We start from the raw sequence: 17147 nt of genomic DNA on the forward strand, positions 1-17147 counted from the left end.
AAAAGATCAATTTGCTGTGTTGTACTGATGTAGTGCATATATTTTGAAAGAGACTGTATGTAAATGTTGAATTTCCAATGAAAAAGGAAGTGTATCTTGAAAGAAGACATTGCATGTAACAGGTAGAGCTTGACATGGCGTCCCAGAACGTCAACAACCAATGCACCCAGGGTGCCTTGCATATCGTATCTGGACGTGGAAAGCCCATGACCAAATGTCAATATGTGATGTGGTCGAAGTGAGAATGTGTTGATTTTAAAAGAAAGCACTGTATTGAATTTCCATTGTTTTGTGTCAGAATCCATTTTATTTTGCCAAAAACATCAAAGAAATGCATACATGATGCAATATATGTGCAATATACTGTATGTATATGATGTAAATACTGACTTACTTTGACTTTTGCCTACTCAATTCATCTTTGAATTTGTTTTGTTATGGAGCCAAAGAAAACAAGGTGGTGTCTCTACCTGAATATCAAGGTTATCATAAAAACCCTACTAAAACAAAATAGAAATATACAGAAAATGGAAGCCAACGCATTCTCACTCCGACCTCGTCACATATTGACGTTTGGTTTCCACGTCCAGATACGACGTGCAAGGTACCCTGGGTGCGTTGGTTGCTGACATTCTGGGACACCGTGTCAAGTTCTGCCTGTTACATGCATTGTCTTTTTTCAAAATACACTTCTATTTTCACAGGAAATTTACAGTTTACATACAGTCTCTTTCAAAATCAACGCACTACATCGGTACAACACAATGATCTGACGTTTTTTTTTTTTCCTTCAACAACAAACGCACATGGTTAGGTTTAGGAAAAAAGAACAGGGTTTGTCTGTTTAATCTTCCGGGACGTTAATATCGCTCTCCTGAGTGAAAGTTGCCCCTCCTGCCCACTGCAGTTGGACTTTCACCACCTTAACTTTCGTCCTTGTCCTGCCACGTTTCCCCCTGACGCCGCCAGGCGCCGTCCTGACATCCTGTACATCTTAAATGGGATGGGAAACACATACGGAGCAATAGTGGAAACATCTATTGGTTACGGTCGAAAACATTGCGGGAAATCAGTGGTGATCAGGTTTTATGGCCCCAGGTCTGAATTTTCACTCACTGGTACCAAGGTGGCAAATTCTAGATTGGTATCATGACAAACTCTTTATCTCTAGAAGGACAAACAATCCCTACGCAGAAAGCCTCTTCCAAGCCTATGGCAGCGAGCGCAAACCTCCCTGCCCTTCCATGCGCCTACATTGAAAGCCTAAGGCAGGGGGAGCAGCAGCAAAGACCCCCCGGGAACAGAACAGAGCAGCACCAATGACAAACAGAAATGACATTGATGAGTCAGACACAGCATGAAAAGGAGGAGCTGGGGTGGAGTTGGGTTGTAAAGCGGTTTGCAGAGGAAGCAGCAATCCTCAGTTGCTCTTCCTGAGGTTTCTACCATTTTCTGGGAGGGAGTTTTTCCTTATCCGATCTGAGGGTCCAAAGAACAGAGGGATGTTGTATGCTGTAAAGCCCTGTGAGGCAAATTGTGATATTGGGCTTAATAAATAAAATTGAAAAAATTGATTGAAACAAATTTATATGTGCAATAAAAGTGAATGATAATATGCTTTATAACCTAGTTTTACCGACTTTGTTTGGATTAAAAAAAATCATTTGGGGGTACGGGTACTCTCTAAGTGCATGCATACATTTAGGAGAGGTCATATCTGATGGTTATATGTGAAAGAACATAATGAAAAACGCATGTTTAGACATAAATTACGTGAAAATATCATCAATATCATCTACAGGCCCCTGGTTCAAGCCCCTACCTGTTGTTTGACTTTCTTCAATACTCTCTTTTATTCCGAAAGTACCGACCGGAAGTCCCTCCTGCCGCTTTCCGCGCTCCCGCGTTGCTTTGGGAACACTCGGCACCCCGGTGAGCGCGCGCTTCCCGGACCGTAGCTGCCTGTCACCGCTCGACATCACACGGAGGATTTGCTACAATGTCAAACATCCACAAGCAGCGCGAGCTCATGGCTTCCCCGCGCCACAATGACAAGCGTCACCGCGTCCTGCTGCTCATCCTCTAAACACACACCTCCAGTCACTTTTTATGGGTTTATTCCATGTTCCTGGACAGGATGCGTCTGAGGTAATATGGGTTACTCTGCTCTATTTTATTACCGCTCATTATTAAGAGTTATGTTTTCCATACATGTGCGCATGTGGGGATCATTCACTGCATTTTAGTACCAGAAGTAAGCGCGAGCTCTTAATTTTAATAACGTATATTCCCTTCACATCATAATGTTAAAAGTTGTCCGGCTCTAACATTGACTGTCGTTGGTTATTACGTAATGGGAGTGCGGACACTGACTGCTGAGCAGATGTTACAGTGAGGCTGCTTGCGTAAAGACAGCATCATCTGGACACCGCTGTAACACACACTAAAAAACAATATTTATTTACTTACTTTAGGAAAAAAAGAAAATAAATGATGCTTCAGTATACTGGCACAGCCATATGGGAATTGTAGGAATAAATAAACCCACACCTAACCTATTTTTATTCATGTTTTCATCAATGAAAACTGTATTCAGACCACAAAATGTTATGAATAAACACATGTATGAACCATTTACAAAGAGCGCCTTGTCAAAGAGTGGTAAAATTACATAAATAACATTAACTGGGACAACAGAATTTAGCAAAACAATACCTACAATATGATTGGCTCGTCACAGCTGTTCACTACTGTCACATTTCTTTTTTTTTTTACTTGCATTTATAAAACAATAACCAAGCCTTCCTAAATCTCAAATCCTCAACATCAAACAGGAAAAAACACTTCAACAAAACCCTTGATTAACGTGACCGAGCTATTTTCTCTGCGGCAGGTCTATGTGAGTGTGTGAGCCAGGTCGGAGGTCATGCTGCGGAGGGAATCTGACTCCCACGGCCTCTTTTCCTCCGGAGAGACGTCTGACAATGACTGTGAGGTGAGGTCGTTTATTTATATCTGTTACCTGCACTCTGAGAGTCTGTATGTGAGAGAAAAGCAGGCTTAGAGTCACAGTTTGTGGCCTGGAAATTAGACAAAGTTACCACTTAAGAATTTAAGGGTAAGTTTGTTGTTTTTAAACCCGGACCCTACTTTTTCATGTATTTGTGTCTAAGAGACGAATGGGAACGATTTGTGAAATTGGTCTGGTGTAAAGTGAGAACGCTGCAGCCAGCAGCCGCAAATAAAGGCTGTAACATATAATTAATGGGCATTTGTGCACCGTTGATTTACGTCCACTAAAAGTGCTTCATTTTGCCACTGACAGGCTCAGCTTGTTATTTTGTCTTTGGAGAGTGTCCCTACAGAGATAGACATTTTTGTTAAAGAGGTATTTCACTGCTGGATATGAAATTGTTGCTACATGGCTAGAGAAAACTGAGAAAAAGGGCTGTGACATTCACCTTTGCTCAAGAGGTAGAAAACCTACAACTACCAGAATGCACTGCCCCACACCGGACTAATCAAGGCTTCCGCTGGTAGGTGACGTAACGCAAACTTGTCTGTTCAGCACAATCGTGGCTAGCTGCTAACAAACAATCGCAAATAAATGTCTCTGAAAACAGTTACAGAATCTTGGTTTACATTTGATTAGCGCCGAAACAGTTTGGCACCCACTTCCTGTTCACAAACTCTCGCTATTACAGCTAAACAGTGCACTAAAATATGTTTCTAAAAACATTTTAGGTGAGAAATAGGCAGTGCAGTAACATATGCTTGATTCATATTTGATCCGTGCTGCCTAGTTTTACCGTTACTGGATTTTGGTCCGAGTTTGAAAGAGAGAATAAGGGGGCGGGCCTGTCTCTTGATCTGCTTCCGTGATCTTTGTGTGTGTCTCAAATCACATACTTCCGTTAGTAACCATCAATTTAGTACACTATGTACACTACATACTTTTTGCGTGGTGTCTCAAAAACCTGCCGTCGCATTGCCGTTTTGCAGGTGACGCTTGACCGTGACCGCCTCTTCTTCGTCTTTTTAAACAGCAAATTGCAAATGGACGGTGGAGCATTATGGCAAACATTTGACCGCTATCTCCGCCCACACATAAACCAAACTTAAAATTAAAACTTAAAATGTGCTGCTATAGCTTGGAGCAAGTTAGCTAGCTAGCTAGCTATCAAGCTAACGTCAGCACTATCAAGCTAACATTAGCACTCGCTTTGTTGTTCGCGGTACCAAATCATTACAGACCCAACAAACGTTGTCTACGCGGCTTCTATTGGACAACAGTTATTAGGGCAAAAAACATGTATAGCTAACAGGCTTCTTGTTGTCCCCGGCTGCCATGTCACAAGTTGAGAATTTTGTGACAGCGGCCGTTGAGGGTAAGAAGTGTCCATCATTCCACACTCAACTTTTGGACCATTTTTAGTGCACCAGTAGTACACTGCATTTTCCTGTACTATGTAGTGCAGGGGTGTCCAAACTTTTTTGAATGGGGGCCAGATAAAATAATGTGAAAATACCTGGGGGCCAACTGATTCTCGCATCAAATGGGTTTAAAAAAAAAAAAAGTTAGACAAATGCAACCATTTTTATCTTTTATTGATTTATTACTACTTGATGCTTGTCTACAAACTGTATGATAGTCCTATCATTGTGAGGTGAAAGGTAAAAATGCGAAGTGATCTTGCTCATTATTGTGTAAAGGGCCACATATGGTATCTTTTGAAAGTCAAGCTGAGGGCCAATTAAAATTGTTCTGCGGGCCAGACTTTGGACATGCCTGATGTAGTGTGAACGCACTTAGCGCACTCAAAATATTAAGTGTTTAGTACAGAAGTATGTGATTTGAGACACACTGTGTCCACGGCAGTGGTATGGGTGAGCCAGCTAGGAGAGCCAGCTAAACTTTGTGTCATCTGGGTCATCTGCTGGAGTTTCGCTGGGAGGGGAGCAGGGAGATCCAGGGACTGGTTATACAGACATCAGTTTTCCACAGTTCATTTTAGTATCCCTTTAAAGAGTTAGAGCCTTTTTGTTTAACCAGAGACAGCCCCGAAATCGCTATCGCCAAACCCACCAGACTCCATTTAAATAAACAGTTGTTTTATCATCAAAACTCACTTCATTGAAACTTGACAGAAACAAAATAAAACTCACAAAGACTGTCCTGGTTCTTCGTTCCCCTGATCCAACAATCATCAACTCTAGTTTGGTCAAAATAAACCTTAATTCACACAGTTAGATGTGAAAATAAGCTGCCTCTATACATGCTTAAATTACTGTTTATTTAAATGGAGTCTGGTGGGTGTGCCGATTTCGATATCAGGGCTGTTTCTGTTTAAACAAAAATGATCTTACACTTTAATAAAAAGGTCTATCTCTGTAGGGATATCTCCATAATGTTGTCAGACACTTATAAAAACAGTCTGAGCCTGACAGTGACAAAAACAAAGACTTTTAGTGGACGTAAAGTGACTGTGCTCAAATGCCCCGAGTGGTTACATTGCAGTTTGTTTCAGTCTTGCTCAATACTGGACGAATAAAAAAACTGATCTTCCCATCAGTCACTTAGACTCAAAAAAGGGAGAATACAGTCCAGCTTTAAAAATACTGAAGGTACCCTTTAAATACAAGTAATCTAACGACAATACAACATACCCTGTAACATCTAGTGAACCGTGTGTTTGATAATAGCTCTGATGCTTTTTGACTGAATCACGTGGATTTATCAGCCCTCATAACTCTAATGCCTGGCAATGCCAGTCAACTCCTCCACTTCTGAGCAGTTTAAAATGCGAGTAGGTGGAAAAGGTTAAAAGCCAGAAATCGCATCACTGAGCCACCGATTAGGATGCACAAAATGAAAACTTTTGCTGATGATATGTGATAATATCTCCATGTTCTTTCTACTGTTGTACATTGTATAAGTTTGTGTCCATCAAAGCTTCCCTCCTTTCCTTTAACTTAGTTTGTTAATATGCTGCTGGCTAACGATGAAAGGCACGAGGAGCTTCGCACAGGCCAACAGATCACAGTTGTTATCCTCTCTGTCTTTGTGTCTCTGTCTCAGATGGGGGCGAGTTGTGGAGAGGTAGATGTAGTGTGTCTGTGCGAGGCCGGTCCCTGTACACTTTATTCAGAAGCACACACGCCTACGCCGGTGAGTGCTCAGGCTTCCCACTTAAGTGTCTGCGGCCGTCGCTCAGAGTGTTCCTTCATCCGTAATCGTGCTCTAAATACATGCCTTTAATGTCCTGCTGACCTCTATCTCTCTGCTGCTGTCTGCGTGTTCTTTACTGCGGGTTATAAAGGAAATGTCCATGATGTTTTCAGATCGTCGTATCTCTTTAAATCAATTATACTTTCCTTACTTTCTGTTCTCAGGACACACTGCTGTGTGAACACTGTGGAAAAAACAGGGTAATAATAACCAGGTACTCTGAAGGATACGGCACAGAGGTAATATGTGACATGTGTGTGTTTCTTTATGACAGGCATGTGGGCGCAACGATTTACGTCAGTCATGTGAACAGTTTGACCTGCATGTGTCAGAAGATTTTATGTTGCCTTTATTTTAGCAGACAGCTGTGGTTTTAAAGGTTGCAGCATGTGAGGCACACGTGACGAATACCAGTGTTTATTACATGTCGGCCAAAACCGAGAGAGATATTTTGAAACTGACAGTACTGACATAATTTATGTTCCTCAGAGGACGCAACATCGTACACGGAAGCCATATTGAAACAGAATTGTTAGGAAGCTTTTGATGTGTTTTTTCCACTGTTTTATTTAAAGGGATAGTTCAACAAGTGTGAGATGACAAGATCAATGTCACTCTTACAGCTGTTTATGAGGAGGAGACTTTAGTTTTTACATACTGTAATCCCCTGTAAAACCATTATTTGGTTTTAAAGGAATACTTTACCCACAAAAATATCATTTGTATATCAATTACTCAACCTGTGTTATGTTACATTTGTGAAGAATACTTTGTTTTTCACGCAAGCTTCTGCGGTGAACGAAGAATCCAAAAACAGATTTTTTTTCCTAACGGATTTAAGTATAAACATCCGTTTACAAACTCTCACACAACTCGTGCAGTATAATCCAAGTCTCATTTATCCAGTCGTATGTTCAGCACTTCACATTGACATTTTGTATTTAAAAGGGAAGGTTATAATTGGCATTAACTTGCGGGACAAATGACTCAGAAAGCAGAAGTCATCGGTATTTATCAGGCCCAGGTAGATACACTAATTTCAGCCCTTTGATGCAATGATGTGCTGTCACACAATACATCCATCTCCGTCCAAGCAGCACTCATACATTGTTCCAAATTTAAACTGCACTGAGTTTGAGACACTGAATAAGTAAGAGTCATTAGAAAGTAAACACCATAACATTTTCACTGGCCTCCATGCTGCTTTCAACTGTTTACTAACCTGTTCTCCGGCCCGTCCATAATGTCCAATGTGACACACCAGAAAAGGGAAAAAAAAGCAACAGAGAGGCATATTAGTCTGCTGCAGAGCCATGTACAAAGCTCTGGTCAACTGGCAATGGGAAAAAAAAGACTATCGTCCATTTTTTAGCAGGTTTTCCCGCGTTTAAAAAAACCAGCACACGTGCTAATTTTGATGGAAAACGTTTGGGAACAAGTAGCACACCTGTGCAAGCGTGTGCCTTTGAACTCTGCTTGTGCAGTCCATTGAGCAGAGTTCAAACGCACACATGTGCTACTCATCCATGCTTGAGACTGTTTAAAGTAGAAATGGAAGTGGAAGTGTTTTAAATAGTAACATTTAGTAAAAATGCATGTGTTTGAGAAAAACTGAGTATACGACTGGATAAATGAGACTTGCGTTATCTTGCACAGGTTGTTGGAGAGTTCATAAACCGATGTTTTGATATAGTTTTGCTGTTGTTGAACGAATACATCAAGAATTTTCTCAGTTTTTGGATTCTTTGTTCATCATGGAGGCATGTGAAAAAGACCATAGACCCTTTTACACTGCCAGATTTTCAGCGAATGTTGGGCCGTTTAGACACACAGAGCCGGATGGGCGAGTTGATCCGAGGTGCCCAATTTTCCGTCTCGTAGGGTAGACATATTGGCGGAACCTTTTTGGTTTAAAAAGAACGAGGCGCCCTTCCGCCACGAGAGGGGCTGTTGATGACTTGTGGGAGGAGCTGTTGATGACGCAGCACGTGCGAGCCACTGGCGGTGGATAAACAGGAAACAGCTGATAGCAGGAATTAGAAGCAAGAGGGAAACACAAACCTGACAGACACTGTGAAGATGAGCAACTGGGGAGACAAGGAATTGCACGCCCTCCTTCCCCTCGCAAATGAAGAGGCCATTAACCGTCAAGTGATGGGGACAGTGAAGGACGATATGACTGACTAGCCGCGGCGTACCTCGGAGCAAGGCTGTTTGCGTCACACGCAAAGCTACACATTTTGTTACTTGCTCACGCCCCCCATTGCCCCGAAAAAGGCGCATTCTGTATAAACAAAAGTAGGTAGGTGGCATTTTGCAGCATTCCCCGATTTTGTTTTTATACTGCCAATGCTGAAAGAAGACTGATTGGGCTTTCCTGCAAATTTGCACAACTCCTATCTAAAAAGGGCTCAAGTTTTCTTCTCAAATTCAGCATATTACCTGGTGACTAACTGATACACAAATGGTCATTTTGTGGGTGAAGTATTCCTTTAAAACAAGCTAAACAATGGCGATACAATGTGTTAAAGAGTGAGCTTCAGAGGTGCTGTTAGCAGGCAGATTTGTTTTTTCCTTCTGAGAGACAGGGTAGCTGTTTCCCCTTGTTTTTGGTCTTTGTGCTAAGCTATTAGCTAACCATCCTCTGGGTAACAGAATAAGCATATTTGCTGAAATGTCAGTCTATCCCTTTACTTAAATAAATGGGAAGGGGTAAAAATTATACTTAATATCGTGCTCTCATTTATTTCTATAGACGAAAAATGTAGTGTTCACAGCATATACACAGCTTTTTGCTAAGAATCCCACAATGCAATGCTTAAGCCTAGTAGATATGTAAAGTACCATAATGCACTGCAACTGTCAGTATAGGTGGGCATCATTTAATGTAGAATTTCAGTATGTAAACCAACTACCTATGCTACCTACTACTTTTCTCAGTGCCTTATTTTGAGGAATATAAATGTTAAATGTTAACTGCTTTGTTCAGTTGAGTCAGACTTCTTAAATGTTAAATGTAAATTAAACACAAGCAGTCAGTCGACTTTGCCTTAATGAAATACAGTATACTGGCAAAATTATTATTTAAATCTATAAACTGATTAAAAAAAAAGAAAGCGAGACTACGCATCTGACCACACTATCAATGCCAGCTTTCGATACATTTTTTTGATGATCAGATCATAGATATCAGCCTTAGTATTTGCATGTGAGCTAAAACCAGTAGGAAGCAACCACCAGATGAGGTGCGAACTCATTAGTCATGTGTAGAGGTGTCAGCGGATTCATGCATAATAACAATGGTGACGATAAAAAGTGACGCGCGAGAACACGCACGCAGACAAAATGCCATGATCAAGTGTTGTTGCTTTTGGTGTACAAATAGTAATGATGATTCACTAAGGGCTCGCTGGTGTTTCATCCAGCGACTACAAAATAAAAGCCCCCATACAGTAATGTGGAGGCTCAGAAAGAAAATATTTGTCATGCTTAACCCAAAGTAACAGCTTGTAGCATATAATATATTCGTCTGACGTGTGTCATTCCTCTGCAGGAGGAGTGTGTACTGTCTGACCCTCAGGGGGAGAGCGATGCAGATGCTGATATAGAGGATACAGACTGCAGGTGTGATGTGCACATACACGTATATATTCACACACAGTATCTTTTTGCTTGTAGTTCTCTGACCTTGTGCTTTTAACCTGATGGGTTCAGACTCCAGGAGCCAGGTTCTCTCCAGCGAATCAGCTCCCGGAGACGTAAGCGTCCGCGGGTAGCACGGCAAGACACCACGGAGAGCGAGGACGACGGCGGGCGAAGCCACAGATCACATCGCTGGAACCTCAGGCTCAGTCCTGACAGAGCACACAGCAGGACCATACTGGAGGTAGACAACAACAATGTGAAGTCTAATTAGCCTACGTTCTGTACATCTCCTCACCATGGCAACAACTTAGACAAACTTGCTGTGTGTTTTAATGTCGGACTTTCTTAGCTGTGCTTTAGAACAGTTAAAGGGACAGTTAACCCTAAAATCAAAAATAGGTATTTTCCGTCATTCCCGTAGTGCTGTTTATCGATGTAGATTGTTTTGGTGTGAGTTGCCGAGTGTTTGAGATATCGGCCGTAGAGATATCTGCCTTCTCTCCAATATAATGGAACTCGATGGCACTCGGCTCGTGGTGCTCGAAACACCAAAAAAATAGATCTGAAAAACTCAACAGCAATGTCTCTTCACAGAAATCATGACCCAGCCTAGATCGCCAGTGTTTCTTCTTGTATGAGGGAGCTACGTAACATCCAGTTCTGAATTCTGTCCCAGAGGGTGGCAGAAAGTACAGATGCACTGATTTTGGAAATTTTGGGCCGATACTGATACCAATTTTTAAAATAACAATTTGGCCAATAGCCGATACAGATGCTTTCTGTTGTTTGTGTGTTTGTGTTTGTTGGTAATTATTATATAAAAAGCCCAACAGAGCTGTTCATAAAGTCGTTCAGCCCTTCATTACACTACCTTTGAATTAGAATTAACTTTACATTAAAAAGTATTTCACTGTATATGCCATAATTCTGTCTCGTTATGAAAACTTCAACACATTTCTCCTTCAAACAGCTGTATTTATCCGAGTTTCTCACCAAAAACTACATTTTACAAGATGACATTGAACACATCATGAGAACTTAATAATTTACCGTCGCCCAATACTCATTTCTACTGAACAGCCCTTGAACATACCAAAATGTAACCCAGTGCAACTTCCGCCAGCTGCTGGCTGCTAACAGCTGACGTTAACTAGCTCTCCTCCTGCTGATGTCAACATGTACTTGTTGTTCACAATGTAGCATTATCGCTGAAATAACAGGGTGCGTCCCCTGACTCGTCGATATCCAGTTTATTGCGTCCTTTTGTCTCTGTTCATCCAAAACATGTTTTCTACTCTCCATGGGATGACAGAACGCGTTTAGTTTCAACCCCTGCCGTTTAGCCTGCACAAAACTGATATGACTGCAATAAATACAAGGCAAATATTTGCAAATATACTGATGTGTGGCTGATAAATCGGTGCATGGCTAGAAAAATGTTAAAATATTTTAACTAGGGATGAATAATATTGGCACGACATTGGTATCGGCTGATATTGGCCTTAAAATGAAATACCAGAATCGGCCAGCATGCTGATAATATTGGTACTTCTTCATTATCGGCCAATATCGGCTTTAAATTTATCAGAATCGCCCAATTTATTCTTATTTTGCCTCATGAATGAATATTACTTACATCGAATTACATTCTATTTCATGTCCCCATCTGCTAGTGGGCCGCCACAGTAAGATTATACATGTATAGCATGATGTTAATTTCCCCCACCCCGGGGTTCGGCGGTTCTTAGCATGATGTTAATTTCCCCCACCCCGGGGTTCGGCGGTTCTGTACAGAGTTTGCATGTTCTCCCCATGTCAGCGTGGGTTTTCTCAGGGTACTCCAGCTTCCTCCCACAGTCCAAAGACATGCAGGTTAACTGGTGACTCTAAATTGTCCATAGGTGTGAATGTGAGTGTGAATGGTTGGCTGTCTCTATGTGTCAGCCCTGCGATAGTCTGGTGACCTGTCCAGGGTGTACCCTGCCTCTTGCCCAATGTCAGCTGGGATAGGCTCCAGCAAACCCACAACCCTTAACAGGATAAGCGGTTATGGAAAATGAAAGAACGAATGACAGAATTTCCCGACAGAAGAGACTTGACGATCACTAAAAATAAGTGGGGAAAAAAGTGGACATATTGATTTTGGTATCAGTTGAGTTGTTATGTATCATAATATCGGATATCGGCAAAAAAATCCAGTATCCTGCATCCTTAATTTTAACTTTGGATGGCAGTGTTGTTTACCATTACAGTTCTCATCCGCTAAACTGCCATCCGATTTTGCCTGATTCTTTGTGAATGCAGCGTAAGGTATGCATTTATGGGAAAAAAAACTGACTCGATTCAGGGGAATTTTGAGAAGTTACAGCCCGGCCTGAACCTTGTGAGTCCTGTCAGGCCCATTTGGGTTCATGCAGAGATCAAAGCTCTAGTTTGCGGCTTGTTTGACTATCACAAAAACACATTTTTGACAGTTCTCACTTGTAAAATGTACGTTACGTCCTAGATCGTTTTGTCCATATGATATCGACACTCACCTCTTTCTTCTTCATCTTCCAGGAAAGCATATCACAGGTCAGGCCTCTGGTCATCTGCCGGCAAAACATGGAGAAACAAAAGAGTCCGGTGGAGCTGCCACAAGGCCCCAAACGTCTGATGTCTCTGTGGCCATCTTCCCTCTCTCTGCCTCTCATCCTCCTCCTTTTGCTGCCCCTCTCCCTCTCCCTCGTCATTGTTATTGTGTCTTTCCTTTTACCGTGGGCCAGCGCTTGACCCAGCATTTCTGTTTGAGGGGAACAGCTTCATGACAAACAGTTCCACCATAGCACAAAATGGAAACATAAATATGGTGCTTTATACAGGGTATAAACGTATAGATGTGACCCTCCATATTTTAATGCTTTTCCTCCCAGAATATACAGATTTCAAACACCCTGGCGTTATGGCTTCATTAAAATCAGCAACGCTTCAGATACTTTAATTATGCGCCTGGTGATCCATCCAGAATCTGTTCATGATGGAAACAACATCAACTCAGTGCACGCTTTTGCCTCATGAAATCTCACCTTCTCACTTTCTCACCCCCTCGTTTGTATAAATAGCCCTCTCGTCTCGCTCCTTATTCTAACGAGCCGCAGGAGTGATACGCGGGGGAAAGGTTTCAGGGCTGCACAGGTACATTCAAAAAGGGAAATAACCGGCTCCGTCGTAAAATTCGAATAAGATGATGCTGCTGAACTATGCAATTCTCCTGTTCCTACCGCGGCATCTTAACTGCTGTTAAAAAGAAGTCTTCAGATTCTCTGGCACTGTCATCACCTCCTTGGCCCCTTCCTTTTTCTCTTTGGATTGCAGGGAGTTATGATTCTAAAATAGATCATGACCCAATTTAAAAAGCAATAGCAGAAGAGATCTGATATAGCTCATGATCTGCAGTGCATCTGTTGGTTTAATGAGTGGATTAGATGTATTAATTTACTTGTTGCAGACTGTCTTTTTCTTCCTGGCTGCACACGTGTATGATTTTAGTAAAATAAGCCGACCTCACAATAAAACAAGCTTTAGTGGTAATTTATTATGTTAAAGCAATTTAAACACTTAAAACAGTCTTACAGTTGATTATTATGATGTTTGATGATATTTATGTTTTATCTATAATGTTAATTAAGAAAAAAAGTGAGCTTGACAATCAGTCACACTAGTTATTCCAAGCTGAAATAACTGAAAAAAAGACGTGGCTTTTCTGTACTGTATGTTTAATGTTACTTTGTTTTTGTATGTTTTTAAAGTTGTGATGATTTTTTTTTTTCACATCACCCTGGAGTTGCTTGCATCCTTGTAGAGAAATATTCATTCCCAATTAAGACCATGTTGTACTGTAAAAAAAAATATTTTAATTTTTATCTTCCAGCCTGTTGTATTGCCTGTCTTAAATTTGATCTCCATGTCTGTTTTCACCTTTGTGTTTCATTGGGCAATAGCAGTTCAATAAACTAGATTGTATTTTGACAAGAAAAAAAAAAGCTTTCTTTGTTTATATATAACAGCGAGCTGTAGATTTGTGGTGGGTAATGTACGGGACTATAGCTATGTCTCAATTCAGGGGCTGCAACCTTTGGAGGACGCGGCCTTCGCGGTCAGAGTCGGCCACGTCCTTACAGGACCGCATCAGCCAAACTGATCGTCTCTGGAATGAAACGGTCTGGTCTGCGGAGAATTTTCCTGTTGCATCACTAGTTGTTCTCGCCCTGACCCGTTGGCATTCCTGTTACCTAGCAACCAGCTGCACTTGATGGAAGAAGGAGTAAGCTAGCCGCATTTGAAGGAGCTTTCGAAATGGGACGACCTTGGTCGCACCGATGTCTTCAGTTGGTCTTCAAATGCAGCCTTCGAAGGCTGCAGACCCTGAATTGAGACACTGTTAATTTCTTAGTCGGGGACTGTGACTGCCTGGAGTCTGCTGGTTGCCTGGCAACGTCATGGTGCATCCGCTGGCACATTATACCACAACTTGTTTTTATATTTCATTACAGACCAAATCACAATGTTTGTTATGCTTCAGCGCTGGGGATAGCTGTTGCCAGAGGCATTATGTTTTTGGGTTTGTCCGTCTGACCCATTCTTCCGAACATAATATCATATATCAGTTTATTTGAATTTGGCACAAACGTCCATTTGGACTCAACAATGAAGTGATTCAAATTTGGCAGTCAATGGTCAAGGTCACTGTGACCTTGCATCTGTCTCATTCTCGTAAACACATGATCATAAGAACACCTCGATGGATTTTTATTTTATTTTTTTTTTATTTGGCACAAATGTCCATTTGGACTCAAACAATGAACTGATTACAATTTGGCAGTCAAAGGTCAAGGTCACCATCAACAAAATATCTCAAGAAGGCCTTGAGGGAATTATCTTATATTTGGCTCAAACGTCCACTTGGACTAAAGAATGAACTGATTGAAACTTTGGTGGTCATAGGTCAAGGTCACAGTAGTCTCTATAAACAGACTCTACATTCAGTGAATGAATGAGATGAGATCTTGCCTCCGGAAGAAGAGCGGAAGAGCCCTGGTTTCCAGTTGTAGGCTGTTTGTAGTCCGCGTGATATTGACCAATCACGTTTGAGCCGGCTGCAGTTGTTGCCAGGTTAAACGGTCCATGCGGTGAACTAACGAGCCGGAACATAATTGGCGTCACTGCAAACTCTGAATCCATCGCATTGGTTCAGCATATTTACTTATATATAAACGGAAGTCGGAAACGGAAATTTGCCTCCTCCGCCCAAATCAAACCGGAATGCCAAAAAATCGGGGGTCTGCCCCCAGAGGCTGTATCACCGTCTGCTGGAAGTCAGACGCTGAATACAGCGGATGGGTTCCAAGAATGAGGTCACAGTGACCTCACAAAACATGTTTTTGCCATAATTGGAATTCATATCCTAAATATGACAATGTTTCACATAAATAAGATAAAACGGTGAAGTGATGACATTATATGTCCAAAAGGTCAAAGATAAACTTCACTGTGACATCATAATGTTATGCAAAAAACAGCTTTTGGCCATTACTTGAACATCACAACTCAGGAACGGAAGGGGAGACATTTGAATGGATACTAAATTGGTGACACTAATCTTGGGTGTCCACCTTTAACCTGTGCTGATTGTATAGATCTTATGTACTGCTAGGGGGAAGATGTGTGTGTAGCATCCATGTTTTCACAGACATGGATGTAAACTGTAAGAGAAACTTGACGGGTTCGCAGAGGCATAGAAATGCAAGGTGGTAATTCTAGTTTAAAATAACTTCCAGAAATAAAACCCCAGGTCACATTCATAAAATGAAATCAAGTAAATAAAATTAAAGTGCTGCACAAACGCAGCCTCTAGTAGTTAGTTTATGGCCATCTAAAAAAAGTAAACATTTGCCTTGTGTTTTTGACAGGAAACTGAAGCTGGGTGAGCTGGTAACATCTGCAATTGAAATCAGTTGCCTGTTGTCTACCTGGAAGTAATTACTGTTGTTAGTGCGATGTCACGTTGATTTAATCTATTTTGAACAGGTTTTTTTTAAAGAAAAAAAAAGCGAGACATTAAGTGTTAATTGGCGAGCTTTACGAGTGGTAGTAGGCTGATTTTATTACCATTTGACAGAGCCAGGCTTACAGTTTGCCCCTGTTTCCAGTCTTTATTCTAAGCTAGGCTAACCAGCTGCTGGCTGTAGCTTCATTTTACCAAAACAGACATGAGAGGGGTGTTGATCTCCATACATAACCTTTAGCATAAACAGTGGAACAGGATTTTTCGCAGGGGTGACCAGAAGAGGCCACTGAAAATCTTGACTTTCAGGGATTTGCTTATGCTGCTGAAGTATATAGGCTAGTTGAAAATTATGTCATGGAACTATGGCTGGAGCCTATCCCAGCTGACATTGGGCGAGAGGCAGGGTGCACCCTGGACAGGTCACCAGATTATCACAAGGCTGACACATAGAGACAGACAACCATTCACACTCACATTCACACCTACGGACAATTTAGAGTCACCAGTTAACCTGCATGTCTTTGGACTGTGGGAGGAAGCTGGAGCACCCAGAAAAAAACCCACGCTGACACAGGGAGAAGATGTAAGCTCCGCACAAAAGGGCTCCCACACCTTGGGGTTTGAAACTCCCACCCGGGGTTCGGTTTAGGAACCCTCTTGCTGTGAGGCGACAGTGCTAACCACTGCACCATCGTGTTGTTTACTAATGTTACTAATTTTCTGATGTGCGAAGACTACTGGTGCAGTTAACATTTTGAGTTCCACAACAATCCAAAAAAGACAGATATACAGCTTGAATTTGAAGCAGTACATTGATTGTAAGTCTTGTGACTAATGGGCCCAATACCAAAAGCCACAGTTGTGAATGAAACACTACAATGTATTTTGCGCACATACCTTAAGTTAATCCTTTGCTTGCTTCTTTCGTTGTGCTGTGTCGGATTGCAGACTGTAGTTTACTGTAGTTTACTGTAGTTGCGTTAGTACTTGTGCAAATTTGAATCCAATTGTACAGTGTAAGTCTACAGTCTGCCGTTTTGTGGTAAGAAACATTACATCTCCCATGGTCCAAACACAATGAGCCCACACACCTGTGTCTATTTATCACTTGATTGTGTGACATGACCCATCACCAACATGTTAACTGTCCCCTTGTGGCATGGCATACTAGTCACCACAAAATATAAAAGTCTTTCCAAAAAACAAACAGCCATGTTGGCTCCAACA

The 17147-nt window shown here is 41.6% G+C and overlaps 1 protein-coding gene across 2 annotated transcripts; it reads left to right on the forward strand.

Annotated features, from left to right (window-relative positions):
- Nucleotides 1–1936: 1936 nt before the first annotated feature.
- si:ch211-63p21.1 (uncharacterized) lies at nt 1937–13888 on the forward strand. 2 transcript variants are annotated; one of them, XM_050067820.1, is made up of 7 exons: nt 1937–2148; nt 2894–2995; nt 6080–6169; nt 6394–6468; nt 9783–9853; nt 9944–10115; nt 12434–13888. In XM_050067820.1, exons 2-7 carry the CDS (start codon nt 2927–2929, stop codon nt 12644–12646), a joined length of 690 nt encoding a protein of 229 aa, XP_049923777.1. In that variant the 5' UTR covers nt 1937–2148; nt 2894–2926; the 3' UTR covers nt 12647–13888. The 2 variants fall into 2 exon arrangements, with proteins under 2 accessions (XP_049923777.1, XP_049923779.1); XM_050067822.1 differs by lacking the exon at nt 6080–6169.
- The last annotated feature ends 3259 nt before the right edge of the window (nt 13889–17147 follow it).

This window comes from Epinephelus moara, chromosome 17 (genome assembly GCF_006386435.1).
Source record: "Epinephelus moara isolate mb chromosome 17, YSFRI_EMoa_1.0, whole genome shotgun sequence".
NCBI lineage: Eukaryota > Metazoa > Chordata > Actinopteri > Perciformes > Serranidae > Epinephelus > Epinephelus moara.

Bases quoted from the DNA above. Each gene is read 5' to 3' on its own strand.
- si:ch211-63p21.1 (XM_050067820.1), top strand. From the start codon at position 2,927: ATGCTGCGGAGGGAATCTGACTCCCACGGCCTCTTTTCCTCCGGAGAG. The intron at 2,996-6,079 runs GTGAGGTCGTTT...TCTCTGTCTCAG, and splicing joins CGTCTGACAATGACTGTGAG to ATGGGGGCGAGTTGTGGAGA. The intron at 6,469-9,782 runs GTAATATGTGAC...ATTCCTCTGCAG, and splicing joins CTGAAGGATACGGCACAGAG to GAGGAGTGTGTACTGTCTGA.